We start from the raw sequence: 16,058 nt of genomic DNA on the forward strand, positions 1-16,058 counted from the left end.
CCCTATTCAAACACAGACATACCCTTAAGACAGGATTTGTGAAGGAAACGACAACAGGGAGGCTTTTCCACTTTGACCATGCAGAGAAAACATTTACTCAGTTTAGGAATCAAAATGGCTTCAGGTCGGTCTTCCTGTGCTGATCTATGTACGTGCAGTTATGAATCTGTGTACGTGCAGTTATGAACATTGCCATATATCTAAGACCTCAAAATTCCTATCATAATACCTTCGAACATCCTTGCTGCTACTCCTCTGAACCTGTTTTCATTTCCTTCTGGGAAATCCTTCTTAAAAGTGCCACCCAGAACTGGACACAGGACTCCACACATGTTCGGACTAGTGCAGAAGATAAGTGGAGCTATTACTTCTTGCGAATTTGATGGCTCCTCTCTGTTATTTGTCCCTAGCACTTCTGAGCACAGGGATTCTGTTTAGCTATTTATTTTAAAGTATTTCTAGACCACTTTCCCAAGCCTTGCCTAGCCAAAAACAGCTTGCGATGGCAAAATCCAATGCAGAGGTATAGCAGAAACAACACTAAGAAAATGGCAAAACAAAAACCCATCTGCTACTGCTTGCTATCATGGCACTGGCAGGACTGTCCTCCAAAATCAAAGCCCTTTTGTGACCCCTTGATTTAGGGCTAGATGGCTGAATGTGAATACCACCATTCTCCTCTACAAGGGAAAGACACCTTAAATGCTGAAGGCTCCATGGCTGGAATGACATTATTCCACAAAATGGCGGATCACCAGAAAGTTGGGGTGGTTAGGAAAATAAGTGCCCGGGGAAAGGGGCAGAAGCTGGCAGTTTTGAGTGGACAAGGGCAGGAAAGAAACAAGGGCCCAATCCTTTCACAGTGTATTTCCATAAAGCAGAGGTGAGGATCTGGATTTGGCCACCAGCTCCCACGGGCCATTTTTGATAGGTCGTTGGGGCTGCCTACCGGTCAATGCTTTCTGAAACACGCTGACAGGAAACTTATGAATACTATCAGCATTTTTTAAAGAAGGATTGTTTTCTTTCTGTATTTTAATTTAGGAGATACACCAGAAGATTCTTCAGCAAAAACATCATGTGAAGTTGCTTGAAAAAGAGACAAGTTGTTTGAACCCCGAGGTGGTTGAATTAAACAAACAACTCAAAAGTGTCACTGATCTATTTGATTCCAAGATGCAGATGTTCCAGGATCACTTTATGACTCTCCTGAACTGTAAGTAAAATAAACACTACTTCTAGACATCCCTTTAAAAAGAAAAAAAGACACCCTTAGATAGATAGATAATTTATTATGGTCAATTAAGTTTAGATTTGTCTGAAAGATCGGTGAGCCTCTTCAGGAAAGGATCAATCTCAACATAAAAAGGACATCTAAAAAATATATGTTCGAGGCTTCCTATTTCCCCTAAGGAAAGATATCTTTTATTTACGTTAATCAGCTACTCACACACTGGCTGGGTTCAACCATCACACAAAGTCAAAGTGTGGTTTGTTTGAATGTCTGAAGTGCCCTAGATCGGATGCTTGGGCCTAGAAACAGCAGAGCCTAACACAGCTGCCATAGTGTCGTACTTCCTTTCAACTATGGCAGCACTGTGGCCTTTGTTTACACATCCCTTCTCTTTCTCCCTTCTAATCTTCTAGGAGGTCCACCGTCTCACTTTATATGTATATATATATATATATATATATTTCTTTCTGCAGACCATTGCCAGGATTTCTGTGACTGGTTCAGTAGTACCCGGCTAAATCTGAAGGAATGTTTTGATCCCTCAGAAACAAAAGAGATATTGGAAGAGAAAATTCAGCGGCTGGCGGTAAGGCACGAGGCTTGGACTTGGTGTTGCATCAGTGTTCCTCCAAATGGCATGGGGGCACCTATATACAGTGGGCGCTCAGGTTGCGAACATGATCCGTGTGGGATGCACGTTTGCAACCCACAGCATTCGCAACCCGCAGCGGCACATCTGCACACGGCGGGTTGTGATTTGGTGCTTCTGCGCATGTGCAAAGTGCGATTTAGCGCTTCTGCGCATGCGCGACTACCAAAACCCAGAAGTAACCCGTTCCGGTACTTCCGGGTTTTGGCGGTCCGTAACCCGAAAAAACACAACCTGAAGCATCTGTAAACCGAGGTATGACTGTATAGCCACAATGCACCAGTTTTTCACTACAGAGGGAGAGAGGGTAATTGAACACATAGATTTAATCTAGCTTTTCAGACACTCTAACAAGTGGAACTTGCAACAAAATATTGTCATTATGGGCTGCTTCTGTTCAGTGTCCCAACAACCATGCCCTTTTTTCATGATATTCCTTTTGATCTTTCTCCCTCATTTTTCTGTCCCCCTTCCCTGAGAAACTCAAAAACACTGAGCATGATCAGTCTCATTGGGCTACTGTGCTCCTCTCCTTAATTTTTCTGATGTGTGTGTGTGATATTGTCCTGTACTGATTTTCCTCTCCCCTCTCTCCCCCCCCCCCCCCGCCGGCCTTCAAACAATTCGACAACACCCTGTTTTAATCCTCTTTGAGCTGTGTTGGCGGTTCCTCTTTCTCTTAAAGCTGCCTCTTCTTAAAGCAGAGCTTTCCAAACTTTTCATGTTGGTAACATACTTTTTAGACGTCCATCATTTCGCAACGCAGTCGTTCAGTTTTACCAACAAACCGGAGGTTTAAACTAACCCCTTTCCAGCTCCCGGAAGAGCGCAGAGAGAAGGTCACACGACACACTTACACGCTGCAGCTGACACACTAAACGTGCCGTGACACGCAGTTTGGAAAGCTCTGCCTTAACGGTTATTTGCTTGTCTGCCAGCTGTAGTAGCTCGTCTGCCACACCCTATTGATGCCTTTGTCTTGTGGGTGGGTGGTGCTGTTTTGGCTACGCAACGGTCCTCACTCTGACAGCAAGTTTGGTATGAGTATACATGCAGTGTAATTCTGGCCCACGTTGACTGTGAGTATTTAGTCCTGGTCAAAAAAAGCCTTGGCTTGATTTTGGGTGGTGATGGAAATGCTTCTCCAGGGTGTTTAGTCTTCGGGGTCCATTTACAAATCATCCTTTGTTGCTACAGTCAGAGAGTGATAAACATGAATGTGTGAGCCAGCCCATAGTGCAGGAGTGGGGATCCAGTTGTACTCCAGTTCCCATCAGCTTCAGCCAGAAAGACCAATGGTCAGGACTTATGGAAGCTGCAATGCAACATCTGTTGGAGGTGTATACCGCTCTCCCTGGGGAGGCTCAACTGGCAACTTAATTGTACACATTAAGGCACCAGGTGAAAATATTTCTCTTCAACCAAGCCTTGGGCTGATTGACATTGGATGCCCTTTTAAATTATTATTATTATTATTATTATTATTATTATTATTATTATTATTATATTTATACCCCGCCCATCTGGCTGGGTTTCCCCAGCCACTCTGGGTGGCTTCCAACAGAACACTAAAATACAATAACCTATTAAACATTAAAAGCTTCCCTGAACAGGGCTGCCTTCAGATGTCTTCTAAAAGTCTGGTAGTTATTTTTCTCTTTGACATCTGGTGGGAGGGCGTTCCACAGGGCAGGTGCCACTACCGAGAAGGCCCTCTGCCTGGTTCCCTGTAACTTGGCTTCTCGCAGCGAGGGAACTGCCAGAAGGCCCTCGGCGCTGGACCTCAGTGTCCGGGTAGAATGATGGAGGTGGAGACACTCCTTCAGGTATACTGGACCAAGGCCGTTTAGGGTTTTAAAGGTCAGCACCAATACTTTGAATTGTGCTCGGAAATGTACTGGGAGCCAGTTTCAAGACCGGTGTTATATGGTCTCGGCGGCCACTCCCAGTCACCAATCTAGCTGCCGCATTCTGGATTAGTTGTAGTTTCTGGGTCACCTTCAAAGGTAGCCCCACGTAGAGAGCATAAATGTGTTGTGGGTCTATTGGTTTGCTATTGTTTGTAATTTTATTATGTATTTTGTGGTTTTTAGATTGTAATTCTATGTTGTGAACTGCCCTGAGATCTATGAATGAAGGGTGGTATACAAACTACTACAGTCATACCTCATGTTATGTTTGCTTCAGGTTGCGCGTTTTCTGGTTGCATCCCGGAAGTACCAGAAAGGGTTACTTCTGGGTTTCGCCGTATGCGCAGACGCGCAAAATAATGTCCCACGCATGTGTTCTTTTCAGGTTGCGAATGGGCCTCTGGAATGGATCCTGTTCGCAACCAGAGGTTGCAAACCTCTATACCTCTGGTTGCGAAATAATAATAATAATAATAATAATAATAATAATAATAATAATAGGACCAGCCAAACCTCCCTGGGTAGGGCATTCCATACACAGAACCACTGCCACAAAGGCCCATATTCGTGTTGCCACAATCCAGACCTCTCATGGAGATGGCACATGAAGAAGGACCTCCAATGATGACCTCAGGGTCTGAGTCCATTTCTGTGGAGAGAGGCGGTCCTTGAGGTATTGCGGTCCTGAACTGTTTAAGGCTTTATAGGTCCAAACCAGCACTTTGAGTTGGGCCTAGAAACTAACTGGCAGCCAGCACAGTTCGGCCAGGATCGATGTGCTGCACTCAAACCGTCTTACCCCGGTGAGCAACCTGGACACTGAATTCTGCACCAGCTGAATTTGGCTTCTCACATTTCCCTCTGGATGGCACAGAGGGTAGGGATTTGTATCCTGCTAAACGACTGCAGCAGCCAACAGATTTTAGCATTTTATACACACATATATTGTGTTTTGTGATTGTGTTTATTTTTGTCCAGACCTTCCTAACCTTTGAAGGCAAAGGCAGTGCTTTCCAGGAGGTGAAAACACTCTTGAGCCAGGTGGAGAGCTATTTCCCCGAAGTGGACGTCAGCCACATGAGCAGATGGATGAAGGGCCAAGAAGCAGAATTACAGAGCGTGATCAGCAGGTGTCAGGGAAGGGAGAAGGAGCTCCACGTCACTTTGCAGCAGTTTGCTAGGTAAGAAGGCCAAGTGCACTAGGCCCAGCTTATTTTAAGGACCACCAACAGCCCTTTTATGTATTTATTTGAGACATTTCTATCCTACCTTGCGATTACGTTGTCTTCAAGGTTAAAGGTAAAGGGACCCCTGACCATTAGGTCCAGTCGTGGCCGACTCTGGGGTTGCGGTGCTCATCTCGCTTTATTGGCTGAGGGAGCCAGTGTACAGCTTCTGGGCCAGCATGACTAAGCCGCTTCTGGCGAACCAGAGCAGCGCACGGAAACGCCGTTTACCTTCCCGCCGGAGCGGTACCTATTTATCTACTTGCACTTTGAAGTGCTTTCGAACTGCTAGGTTGGCAGGAGCAGGGACCGAGCAACGGGAGCTCACCCCGTCACGGGGATTCGAACTGCCAACCTTCTGATAGGCAAGCCCCAGGCTCTGTGGTTTAACCCACAGCACCACTCGCGTCCCTCGTCTTCAAGGTTCCCCACACAATATTATAACAATAAACGGCAGCAACAACAGAAACCCACAAATGTGGGTGCGTGCGCACACACACACATAGAGAAGGAGATAAAAGCCAGGGAAGGTCAGGTTCCAGCTTTGGAGGAGTGACTTTGGGGTTGGTTTGTTTTGGCTAGAATCCCAAGATCCACCACTTAGAATTAAAGGATTTTGAGTACCTCTACTGAAAAACCCACAAACTTTCTTCATCCACCTCAGCCATATAACTTTAGGAATCAATTCATTTTGCTGTTGTGGTTTTTAAAGATTTTATTGGTTTACAAAAATATGTGCAGTGTCTCTTTTCTCAGGTTGTAAAGTCTTTTATATATATATCAGTTACGTATACAGTGGTAACTTGGTTGTCAAACTTAATCCATTCCAGGAGTCCGTTCGACTCCCGGAATGGTTCGAAAACAAAGGCGAGGCTTCCGATTGGCTGCAGGAGCTTTCTGCATTCAGTTGGAAGTTTCGTCGGAATTTCGGCTTCCAAAAAACCTTTGCAAACAGGAACACTCATTTCCGGGTTTGTGGTGTTCGGGAGCCAAACCATCCAAGTACCAAGGCGTTTGACAACCGAGGTATGACTGTAATGTGAGACATGTAATTAGTGTTGTGTGGCTATTCCCTCCCCCCCACAGGTGGAATAAATGAAGACAACGGACACAGAGTTTTAGGTTAATGGGCGGAAATGGCCACAACTTTATTGATTACAGGAAAGAAGGGTATTGGCTTTAGGCCAGATGACCCTCCTGGTCTCTTCCAGCTCTACAAATTCCATGATTCTGTGAAATCACCCACAGTCAATCGTGCTTTGCCCTCTCTTTTGTAAGCAATGCAACATGAAAACTATAACTGTGAAAAGCAATAGTGGAAGAGCAGAAACCAGTTCCACCATTAATGATCTAGACAAATAAAGTGGTCTGGACTTGGTGCCTTAAAAGCTGATACTGGGAGCAAGACCCTTGCACACCATTTGCCTTAAAGTGCTGTATAATTATTCTCATGTACCGTAATCGCTGTATTTATTTCCTTACATATTTTTCCCCCAGACTTGAATATCTGTTCCGTAGCTTAGAGGAATGGCTAAGCCTTCAGGAAAAGAAATGGCAAGAGAATCAAGTAGAGAAGCTGAAGCTGGAGCATTTTTATCAAATTCTTCTAAAACAGAGGTATCCTGCCTTTAGGTTTTTAAATATTTGTTCACTGCTTCGGCCAGTTATACTGGATAAACAGATCATATGAAGTTGCCCGCTATTGATTCTGATTGGTATCGCCAGACATCTGGTACTGTGGCAGCTAACACTTTTGAGTCTTGAGGGCCACACTGCCCCATGGTAAATGCTCCAGGGGCAATATACCAAAGCTAGGGCTCCCATACGTCCAGATTTTCCTGGACAAGCCTGGGATTCGGATAGCCAAATCGGCAAAATGTTCTGGAAATCCAGGGGAGGGGTGTGATAAAAAAAAAATCAAATCCAGAAAAATGACAAAAAAAGGCCCCTAAACTTAATATATACATTTTTTTTATTTAAAAAGAATAAATGTGGGTGTGGCTGAAGCTGCAGTTGTAAAGACGACATAAATGAATAAGCCGAAGCAATTATTTTAATATGTTTTTTAAAGCACCAAGAATAAATTATTTTTGATAAATATACCCCGAATCCCACCAAACCCCTCATTGAATAAGTTTATTGAATGAGTTAAATGTTTAACAAGAGCTGCCAACAATTGAACCAAATAATAATAATAATAATAATAATAATAATAATAATAATAATAATAATAATTTATTATTTATACCCCGCCCATCCGGCTGGGTTTCCCCAGCCACTCCAGGTGGCTTCCAACAAAACACTAAAATACAATAACCTATTAAACATTAAAAGCTTCCCTAAACAGGGCTGCCTTCAGATATCTTCTAAAAGTTTGATAGTTATTTTTCTCTTTGACATCTGGTGGGAGGGCGTTCCACAGGGCAGGTGCCACTACCGAGAAGGCCCTCTGCCTGGTTCCCTGAAATTTGGCTTCTCGCAGTGAGGGAACCGCCAGAAGGCCCTCGGAGCTGGACCTCAGTGTCCGGGCAGAACGATGGGGGTGGAGACGCTCCTTCAGGTATACTGGACTGAGGCTGTTTAGGGCTTTAAAGGTCAGCACCAACACTTTGAATTGTGCTCGGAAACGTACTGGGAGCCAATGTAGGTCTTTCAAGACCGGTGTTATATGGTCTTGGTGCCCGCTCCCAGTCACCAGTCTAGCTGCTGCATTCTGGATTAGTTGTAGTTTCTGGGTCACCTTCAAAGGTGGCCCCACGTAGAGTGCATTGCAGTAGTACATGCAGAATACGAGCCTTACCTCTCACCTATGGACCCTTGTGTTGCAAAAGAAAATAATCTGTTTTTGTGTGTGTTTTTCTTTCCTCCCCCAGAGAGTCGTTTGATTCTCTTGCTTGGCTGGCAAATTCTTTGAGGGACTCTGGTTTATCTAAGGAGGAAGTCATGCTGGTAACCCCTCAGCTTGTCGACAGGTACAAGACGCTGCTCACCTGTGTCTCTAAAAGCCTTGACGTTTCCCAGGTGCTTTCTGCAGAGGAAAATAATTTTGAAGAACTTGCCCAGAATATGATCCGCTGGGTTCAAAGGCTGAAAGACACAATCTTAGGCCTAAGCTCTAAGGAATTCAAGGTACCGCTGGAAGAAAGCCTGGAGAAAATAAAGGTACTAAAAGAGACAACTCACATGGTGTGATGTGATGCTGTTCCCCTTGAACCTCTTTGATCACCGGCAGCTCAGATGACTCCAATCTGGACCCTGCCTTTGTGAATTGACATAGTAGCATCATGACCAGAATTGCAGCACTATGGCACACATATATTGCATTATGGCACTATATATAGTAGCCTCCGGACAATGTGTTTATTTGAGCATTCATCCTGGCTTGGTTTCATAAGGCTTTTGCGGGGGTTCAATTATACCTGGTTGTTATTGAGCAGTCTTTCTGATTTCGGCCCCATCTGCACTATACATTTAAAGCAGTTATCATAACACTTTAAAGAGTCATGCATTTCCCCCTCCCCAAAGAATTCTGGGAACTGTAGTTTACTAAGGGTGCTAAAGAGTTGTTAGGAGACCCCTGTTCCCTGCACAGAACCACAATTCTCTCTTTTTTTAAAATAGTATTTATTCAAATTTTAAAGATTACAAAAATACAAAAAATAAAAGAACAACAAAAAAATAAAAATAAAAAACAGAAAAAATACAAACAATTGATAAAAAAACCCAATCAAACCTTTACATAACTTTATTTCCTTTGCTTATTTCCTTGACCTCCTCACACCTCCCCCCTTTGTATTCTAGTTTAATTAGATGTCTCAGCAAATCCTTTCCAGCTTTGTTTTTATCCTAATAATTTTTCTTAATATACTGTAATTCTCGTCTCTCACCAATTAAAAAATCAATTTTTAACCCAGTCCTTTATATCATTTCTGCTAAAAGCACATTACTTCATTCCAACAACCTTCTAACATCCCTTAATTCTGCAATGTTTCTGCAGATAAACTTTAAATTATTTCCAAAACATTCTCTTCTTTCACCAATTAATCATCCATTTTTACTTTGTTTAATCTTATTTCTCATTAAAACTAATATATTTGAACTTAATCTCTTAAAACATTTCCCCTAGGGTCATAAAAATTTCATTCCACGACTTTTCCATCTCTCATTAATATTTTTTTTTTAAATCTCCATATATACACTTCAAATTCCCAATCTTCTTCCACCGTCTCCCCTCCCCAGTCTCGGCCCCCACCGTCAGTTCCATCAACCTCCCCGCGTCCATCAACCTGTAGATCTTATATCCGAGGCTCTTAACTCTTCTTTACTTCCCTTCTGCCGATCTTCTTGACAATCCTTGATGCTAAAAAGCAGATCTCGGGGGAGCTCCAACCCAACGATGCTTATATTCCTTCTTGACAGGTCTGCCAGACTTCCATAGTTAAAGCCAGGGCCCACAAAGTATTCCAAATCTTGTTTCACAATTCTTCCAAGTCCAAAGGCCCCAAAAGCTCCCATCTCCTCCTGGCTCAAATTCATATTCCAAAAGTCATTTGATCCCTGCATAAGGGGATCTCTCCACCTTTCCTTTTCCAGATCAGGCCAGGCACCCATCTTCAAAAACTGGCTTCTCCTAATTACAGTCATATAAGGCCTCAAGTTGTAATCCTCCATTTGCCTCTTTAGGGTTAAGGCTTCCCCTTGTTTTATTTTATACTCAACAACAGCAACTTTCTCCTTCGCTAATTCATCAATTTGTTCAGTTAAGAAAGATTCCTGTGCCGGGTTCTTGTCGACTTCTATGTTGATACCCACTTTTGTTCCCAAAATATCAATATTAGTAGCCATGACATCTATCTGTTTATGCAGCTTTCCCAACAGATAGATTGTCCTTTTCAGTACAGACGCTACTTCTTCCTTTGCCGACACTCTTAAGATGTTCAAGGTCAGAACTAGTTTCTCACAGTCTTTATCTTAAGGCCAATTTCCCAGCTGCACTCTTGTAACAATGTCCCAAAACTCCCTCTAGAGGAAGACAGTGTCCATTTGTATCAATCCTTTCCAGCACAATTCCAAAAGTAAATTAGTAACAGTTTCCAGTTATCTTTTCTTCTTTTTAAGTGCAGAAGCGGACAGTAGAAACAGTGTCTTTCTTTTAAAGCTAGCTGTCAAATTTGTCCTGTTTTAAAGCCAGCTGTCAAATTTGTCCTGTTTACCGTCGATGGACTTTTTGCAAGCCGTTCCCAGGTTCAGAGACGTGATGCTTCGGTTTTTAATTTTTCACCTTCTCCTGCAAGTTCACTTGGTCTAAATTAATAGTTTCAATCAGTGGAATTTTAATCCTTTACGTAAGACTTTCCAAAACCTTAGTTAAGAACTACTTTGCTTCAGTCTATTTACAGAAAGGGAAGGTGGACTTCCTGTTTGAACCTTCCCCGTTCGGTGCCAAATTAAATTATTTTAAAAGTCCAATTTCCCGTTCTACTCACGGGTTGTTGTTTAGAATCCAATTGTCCACAGGAAAAAAGTCAGCGCTCTCCGACAGCGGCAATGCGGCTTCGCTCCGTGAAATAAGCGGTCGATTCAAAGCACCGCGCCTCTCACCCCACGTCGCTCCGGATTCCCGATACCAGGTCTCCCCGCGAGTAGGGGGGTGCAGAAGGTGCCAGCCGAATCCCAGGTTCACAGACTTCTTCCGTCTGTGATTTCTGAGGGTCTCCGCCTTCACCGTGGCGGTCAGACCCTGTTTTTCACAGACCCAGTCCCTCCCGATCGGAGGAGCTCCGCCATTGCCGGAGGCGCTAACCCGGAAGTCCAGAACCACAATTCCCAGAGTTCCCTGGGAAAAGGGACTTAGAGTGGTACCTTGGATTACAGACGCTTCAGGTTACAGACGCTTCAGGTTACAGACTCTGCTAACCCAGAAATATTACCTCAGGTTAAGAACTTTGCTTCAGGATGAGAACAGAAATTGCGTGGTGACAGCAGCGGGAGGCCCCATTAGCTAAAGTGGTACCTCAGGTTAAGAACAGTTTCAGGTTAAGAACAGACCTCCAGAACGAATTAAGTTCTTAACCCAAGGTACCTTGCTAAATCACTGCTAAATCACTCTGAGATTTGTAGCATTTGCGAACTGACGTAGTTAACGTAATTCCTGTAGGACATCCTGCCCATAATTACAAAGGGAATGCTGTAAGTCTGCTGAGGGCAGCAAAGTCCCCTCCTGCATTTTTGTTTTTAGAATGGAAACACCCACCCCATCGCCCAAAAGTTCTTTGGTTGCACCCATTCCCTGAAGATTAGTCCAGTTTTTGGTGGGGGTATTCTTCCTCCCTACCCAAAACGCTAAAAATGTTTTGGGCCAAATACTTCAGCTGAGCAGTAGCACCAGCATTCCAGAGAATGCTTTAATGTTTTAAATTCAGAGTGAGCTTCCCCCCACCTCCCGCCCCAATATTCCTTTTCCATTTCTTCATCTTTTTCTTCCATTCTTTTGCCATCTTTTTCTTCCATTCATGAACCACTTGGCAACCGGGCTGCAGTAGCATCTAACTTATACACTATGGCTGTTTATTGTAGCTACAACATTAAAAGGTAAAGGGACCCCTGACCATTAGGTCCAGTCGTGACCGACGCTGGGGTTGCGGCGCTCATCTCGCTTTATTGGCCGAGGGAGCTGGCGTACAGCTTCCGGGTCATGTGGCCAGCATGACTAAGCCGCTTCTGGCAAACCAGAGCAGCGCACGGAAACGCCGTTTTCCTTCCCGCCGGAGCGGTACCTATTGATCTACTTGCACTTTGACGTGCTTTTGAACTGCTAGGTTGGCAGGAGCCGGGACCGGGCAATGGGAGCTCACCCCGTTGCGGGGATTCGAACCGCCGACCTTCTGATCGGCAAGTCCTAGGCTCTGTGGTTTAACCCACAGCGCCACCCGCATCCCCAGCTACAACATTAGGCTTAACCTAAAAAGCAAAACAAGTGTGTGTGGAACCAGTTACCCCCATGCTGTTTCTTACAACACAGGAGATTCTACAGCTGAAAGAGGAGGGTGATGCTAAACTACAAAATATTGTCTGCCTTGGGGAACACGTGAAGAGCAAGAATGGGAGCAAGAATCTTGCTGTTGAGCGTATGATTTCTGATGTCCGAAACCAGTGGGAGAGCACCATTCAAATGGCCAGAGGATATCTAAGGTAGGGAACATGGAGAGGTTACATGGACCGCACAAGGAAAGATGTCATACGATTGAAAGAGATGGTATATCTTGCTTCTCGTTCCCTGGCAGAAAACATTCTTACTCAGGAATTAGAGGTCTCTGAGATGGTAAACATGTAACTGGACCAATACCCAACTCTGTCTCATGTATAGGCTGCCAGTTTGCATTTCTTAGTGCAGGAAGTATTGATCTGATGTGTAGAGATCTTCCCTATTTTAATTTATTCAAGAGGGTTCTGGAAGCTTCTCTGTGTGAACGAAACAAGCAGGAGGTTCATGATATTTGGGTTATTCCTTCAGAGAAGCTGAGCGCATGAAAGACGAGAAGGCTGAACCACAGACTAAACAGAAGAAGAAAGCAAAACTTGGCTGTGTGGAAGAACGAGAGGCCGGGAACATCCAGAGTACTGTGCTCAGACATGACAGGCAGATCCAAGAGAAAGTAGAGGCAGAGGAACTGCTGATCTCATTTGATGCTCCTGATATCAGCCTGATGGAAGTGCTTGGTGGAAGCCAGAAAGGAGGATCAGTAAGTGTTATGGGATGGAATGTGTGCCCACTACAAAGAGTAGCCTCTCTCTCTCTCCCTCTCTGTCTCTCTGAGCTCTGGTTGAGTTCAGTTTTCATGGGCTGGAGGGAAAAGACGAAATTCCTAGAGGATAGGCTTCCATATCCCTTCTTTTCCTCTAATGCAGTGGTTCTCAACCTGTGGGTCCTCAGATGTTGTTGGACTACAACTCCCATCATCCCTGAGCTCGGGCCTTGCTAGCTAGGGGTGATGGGAGTTGTAGTTCAACAACATCTGGGGATCCGCAGGTTGAGAAAGGCTGCCTAGTGCAAACCTATATCAAAAGATCCACTGGTCATTTGACCTAGTGCCTCCACCCACTTGAGGGATCTCCTTGCCCACTTGGCCCCTTGGATCTGCAGAACTGGCACTTCTGCAGGTGCCACATAATATTTGTTCTGCAATGGTAAGAAATCAATCTTTGGGTGTGGCGAACCCTGTACTTTGGAACTCCTTGCATCATCCCATCAAGAAGGTGCCTTCACTGTCCTCTTTTTCAATGCCTGCTAAAAGCATTTGTGTCCGGGCAACCCTGTCCATCTGATTTTAGCTTATTGTAGATTTTGTTAGGGACGTGGGTGGCGCTGTGGGTTAAAGCACAGAGCCTAGGACTTGCCGATCAGAAGGTCAACGGTTCGAATCCCCGCCACGGGGTGAGCTCCCATTGCTCGGTCCCGGCTCCTGCCAACCTAGCAGTTCGAAAGCACATCAAATTGCAAGTAGATAAATTGGTACTGCTCCAGCGAGAAGGTAAACAGCGTTTCCGTGCGCTGCTCTGGTTCGCCAGAAGTGGCTTAGTCATGCTGGCCACATGACCTGGAAGCTGTACGCCAGCTCCCTCGGCCAATAAAGCGAGATGAGCGCCGCAACCCCAGGGGTCCCTTTACCTTTAGATTTTGGTGATTTTTTTGAATTACTGTTTTTAACTCTGTCTTAATGGTCAATTTTAATATTTGTTTTGCTATTATTTTTTTTGCAAGCCACTCAGAGGTTCTGTTTACAGTCAAGAAGTGTGTTTTGTTGTTGTTAAATAAAATGCAAAACAGTCTCCCATCTTTGGAGGTGAAGCAAGAGAGAGAGGTGACCACAGGAAATAGTCTTCTTGCTGTGCCGGTGGACTTTTCTCTGCAGAGAGGCTCCATGGTACCAAACCTTATGTCTTTTCTGGCATCAGATTTTTCTTTGTTTGGTCCATTTAGCCTATTTTATCTATTTTTGTGTTCTAGTCATTGTGCATCATGCTTAACATAAGTTTAGTGCCTCAGGTTCACATGCTGCTCCCTTCCTTTCATGCAGCTCAGAGGAGGAGATAGGAAGTCTCCACTTTATTTAGCCATGGTTTGTCATGCTGACTGACCGTGGTTTACATTAACTCTGCTTTGCTTGAAGCAAGGTTGACTTGAAGCTCAAAAGCAAAGTGTCACGCCAACAAGACCATTCCCTTTTATTGAGGAACTGGGTCACAACGCCAATCATGGAGCCTGAAGCGGGGGCACTGCCAACAAGGCCTCACCTGTCAACTGTAAGGTGCAAGATATTGGGAAAGGATGCTTTTTGAAGAACTTGGGGCCCAAGCCATTTAGGACCTTATGTGCTAGTACTAATACCTGAATTGGGAATAGGGCATTGCAGTATGAGAATTGGGTGTTGCAAAAGTGTAACTTGTTAGGCAATGATCAGGCGAACTCAAGGTCACCTAGTCAGAGTTGGAGATGTTTAGATTTGTACTACAGTGGTACCTCGGGTTACATACGCTTCAGGTTACATACGCTTCAGGTGACAGACTCCGCTAACCCAGAAATAGTGCTTCAGGTTAAGAACTTTGTTTCAGGATGAGAACAGAAATCGTGCTCCAGTGGCGCGGCGGCAGCGGGAGGCCCCATTAGCTAAAGTGGTGCTTCAGGTTAAGAACAGTTTCAGGTTAAGTATGGACCTCCGGAATGAATTAAGTACTTAACCCGAGGTACCACTGTATACTACCAGTGTGAAAGGGAGTTTGGCCACACAAAAGTTGAGTGGGTTGCAAACCTAATGTTCGAAAAATAGATAAATAAAAATACTGTTCATTCTTGCTTTTGACTCAATCTCCCAGTTGCATTCCACTGGCAAGGAATTGCTCACAATAATTTTTATTATTTTTTGCTTGTGCCTTAATAATTCTAGACTCCTCTCCCTTGTCATACCTAGATGATATGATTATTATTCTGCCTTTTTGCTGCCGGTTCTTCGTGGACTTTAATTCTCTCATTTTCTTGTCACCCAACGAAGGAATCCTTTAGAGCGAACAATCAAATGGAAGGAGGAGCTCCGCCGCTTTTCCAGGAATGGCTGACAAATTATGAGCAATTGTCAAGTCCTGTATCAGCTGACACTGGAGAGGAACCAGCTGTGGTTGTTAAGGTAACTCAAGTTTATGCTGCATATCAAACTGTTGACCTCTGGCAGTTTTGGACTACAACTCCCATCGGCCCCAGCCTGCACAATCGCGAAGGAGTAGGCACACATTGCTCCTCTCCTGCTGCTGCTGGGAAACAAACCATTGCCTGGTTTGCTGTGTCACCTGAACCCCAGGCTCCTCGTTTCTTTCCCCCACACAAGCCATGAGTGATCCCTTGGCTTCGGTTTGTGGTTTGGCTGGAGAAAGGCAAACCATGAGCTACCTTTAGATCACATGAGAAACTGGACCGTGGCTTGTTTGTTCTGAAGCACAGCAGCAGCAGGAGGGAAGTGTACTGCCCACAGCTTCAGCAGCATGCACCAGCCCAGGAGTCAGCAAGTTTTTTCAGCCAGGGGCCGGTCCACTGTCCCTCAGACCTTGTGGGGGGCCGGACTAATAATAATAATAATAATAATAATAATAATTTATACCCCGCCCATCTGGCTGGGCCTCCCCAGCCACTCTGGGCGGCTTCCATAGAAACCAAAAATACAGTAAAATCACACGTTAAAAATTTCCCTGAACAGGGCTGCCTTAAGATGTCTTCTGAATGTCAGGTAGTTGTTTATCGCTTTGACATCTGCTGGAAGGGTGTTCCACAGGGTGGGCGCCACTACCAAGAAGGCCCTCTGCCTGGTTCCCTGTAGCTTTGCTTCTCGCAATGAGGGAACCGCCAGAAGGCCCTCGGCGCTGGACCTCAGCGTCCGGGCAGAATGATGGGGGTGGAGACGCTCCTTCAGGTATACTGGACCAAGGCCGTTTAGGACTATTTTTTTTGGGGGGGGGAATGAATGAATGAATTCCTATGCCCCACAGATAAC

General features: G+C 44.8%; 1 protein-coding gene across 6 annotated transcripts in view; it reads left to right on the forward strand.

The window, feature by feature from the left end:
- The window catches only part of SYNE2 (spectrin repeat containing nuclear envelope protein 2), a 269,050-nt gene that overhangs the window by 90,281 nt on the left and 162,711 nt on the right, over positions 1-16,058 (forward strand). For 4 of the 6 annotated variants that reach the window (XM_079978462.1, XM_079978461.1, XM_079978466.1 and 1 more), the window contains exons 35-42: positions 1,045-1,216; positions 1,708-1,820; positions 4,772-4,974; positions 6,517-6,636; positions 7,893-8,181; positions 12,041-12,210; positions 12,533-12,761; positions 15,066-15,200. In XM_079978462.1, the coding sequence (XP_079834588.1) occupies positions 1,045-1,216; positions 1,708-1,820; positions 4,772-4,974; positions 6,517-6,636; positions 7,893-8,181; positions 12,041-12,210; positions 12,533-12,761; positions 15,066-15,200 (1,431 nt within the window). Of the gene's footprint in view, positions 1-1,044; positions 1,217-1,707; positions 1,821-4,771; positions 4,975-6,516; positions 6,637-7,892; positions 8,182-12,040; positions 12,211-12,532; positions 12,766-15,065; positions 15,201-16,058 lie in introns of all 6 variants that reach the window. The other 2 variants (XM_079978464.1, XM_079978463.1) reach the window with 2 other exon arrangements.

This window comes from Podarcis cretensis, assembly GCF_951804945.1.
Source record: "Podarcis cretensis genome assembly, chromosome: 1".
Classification (NCBI taxonomy): Eukaryota; Metazoa; Chordata; class Lepidosauria; order Squamata; family Lacertidae; genus Podarcis; species Podarcis cretensis.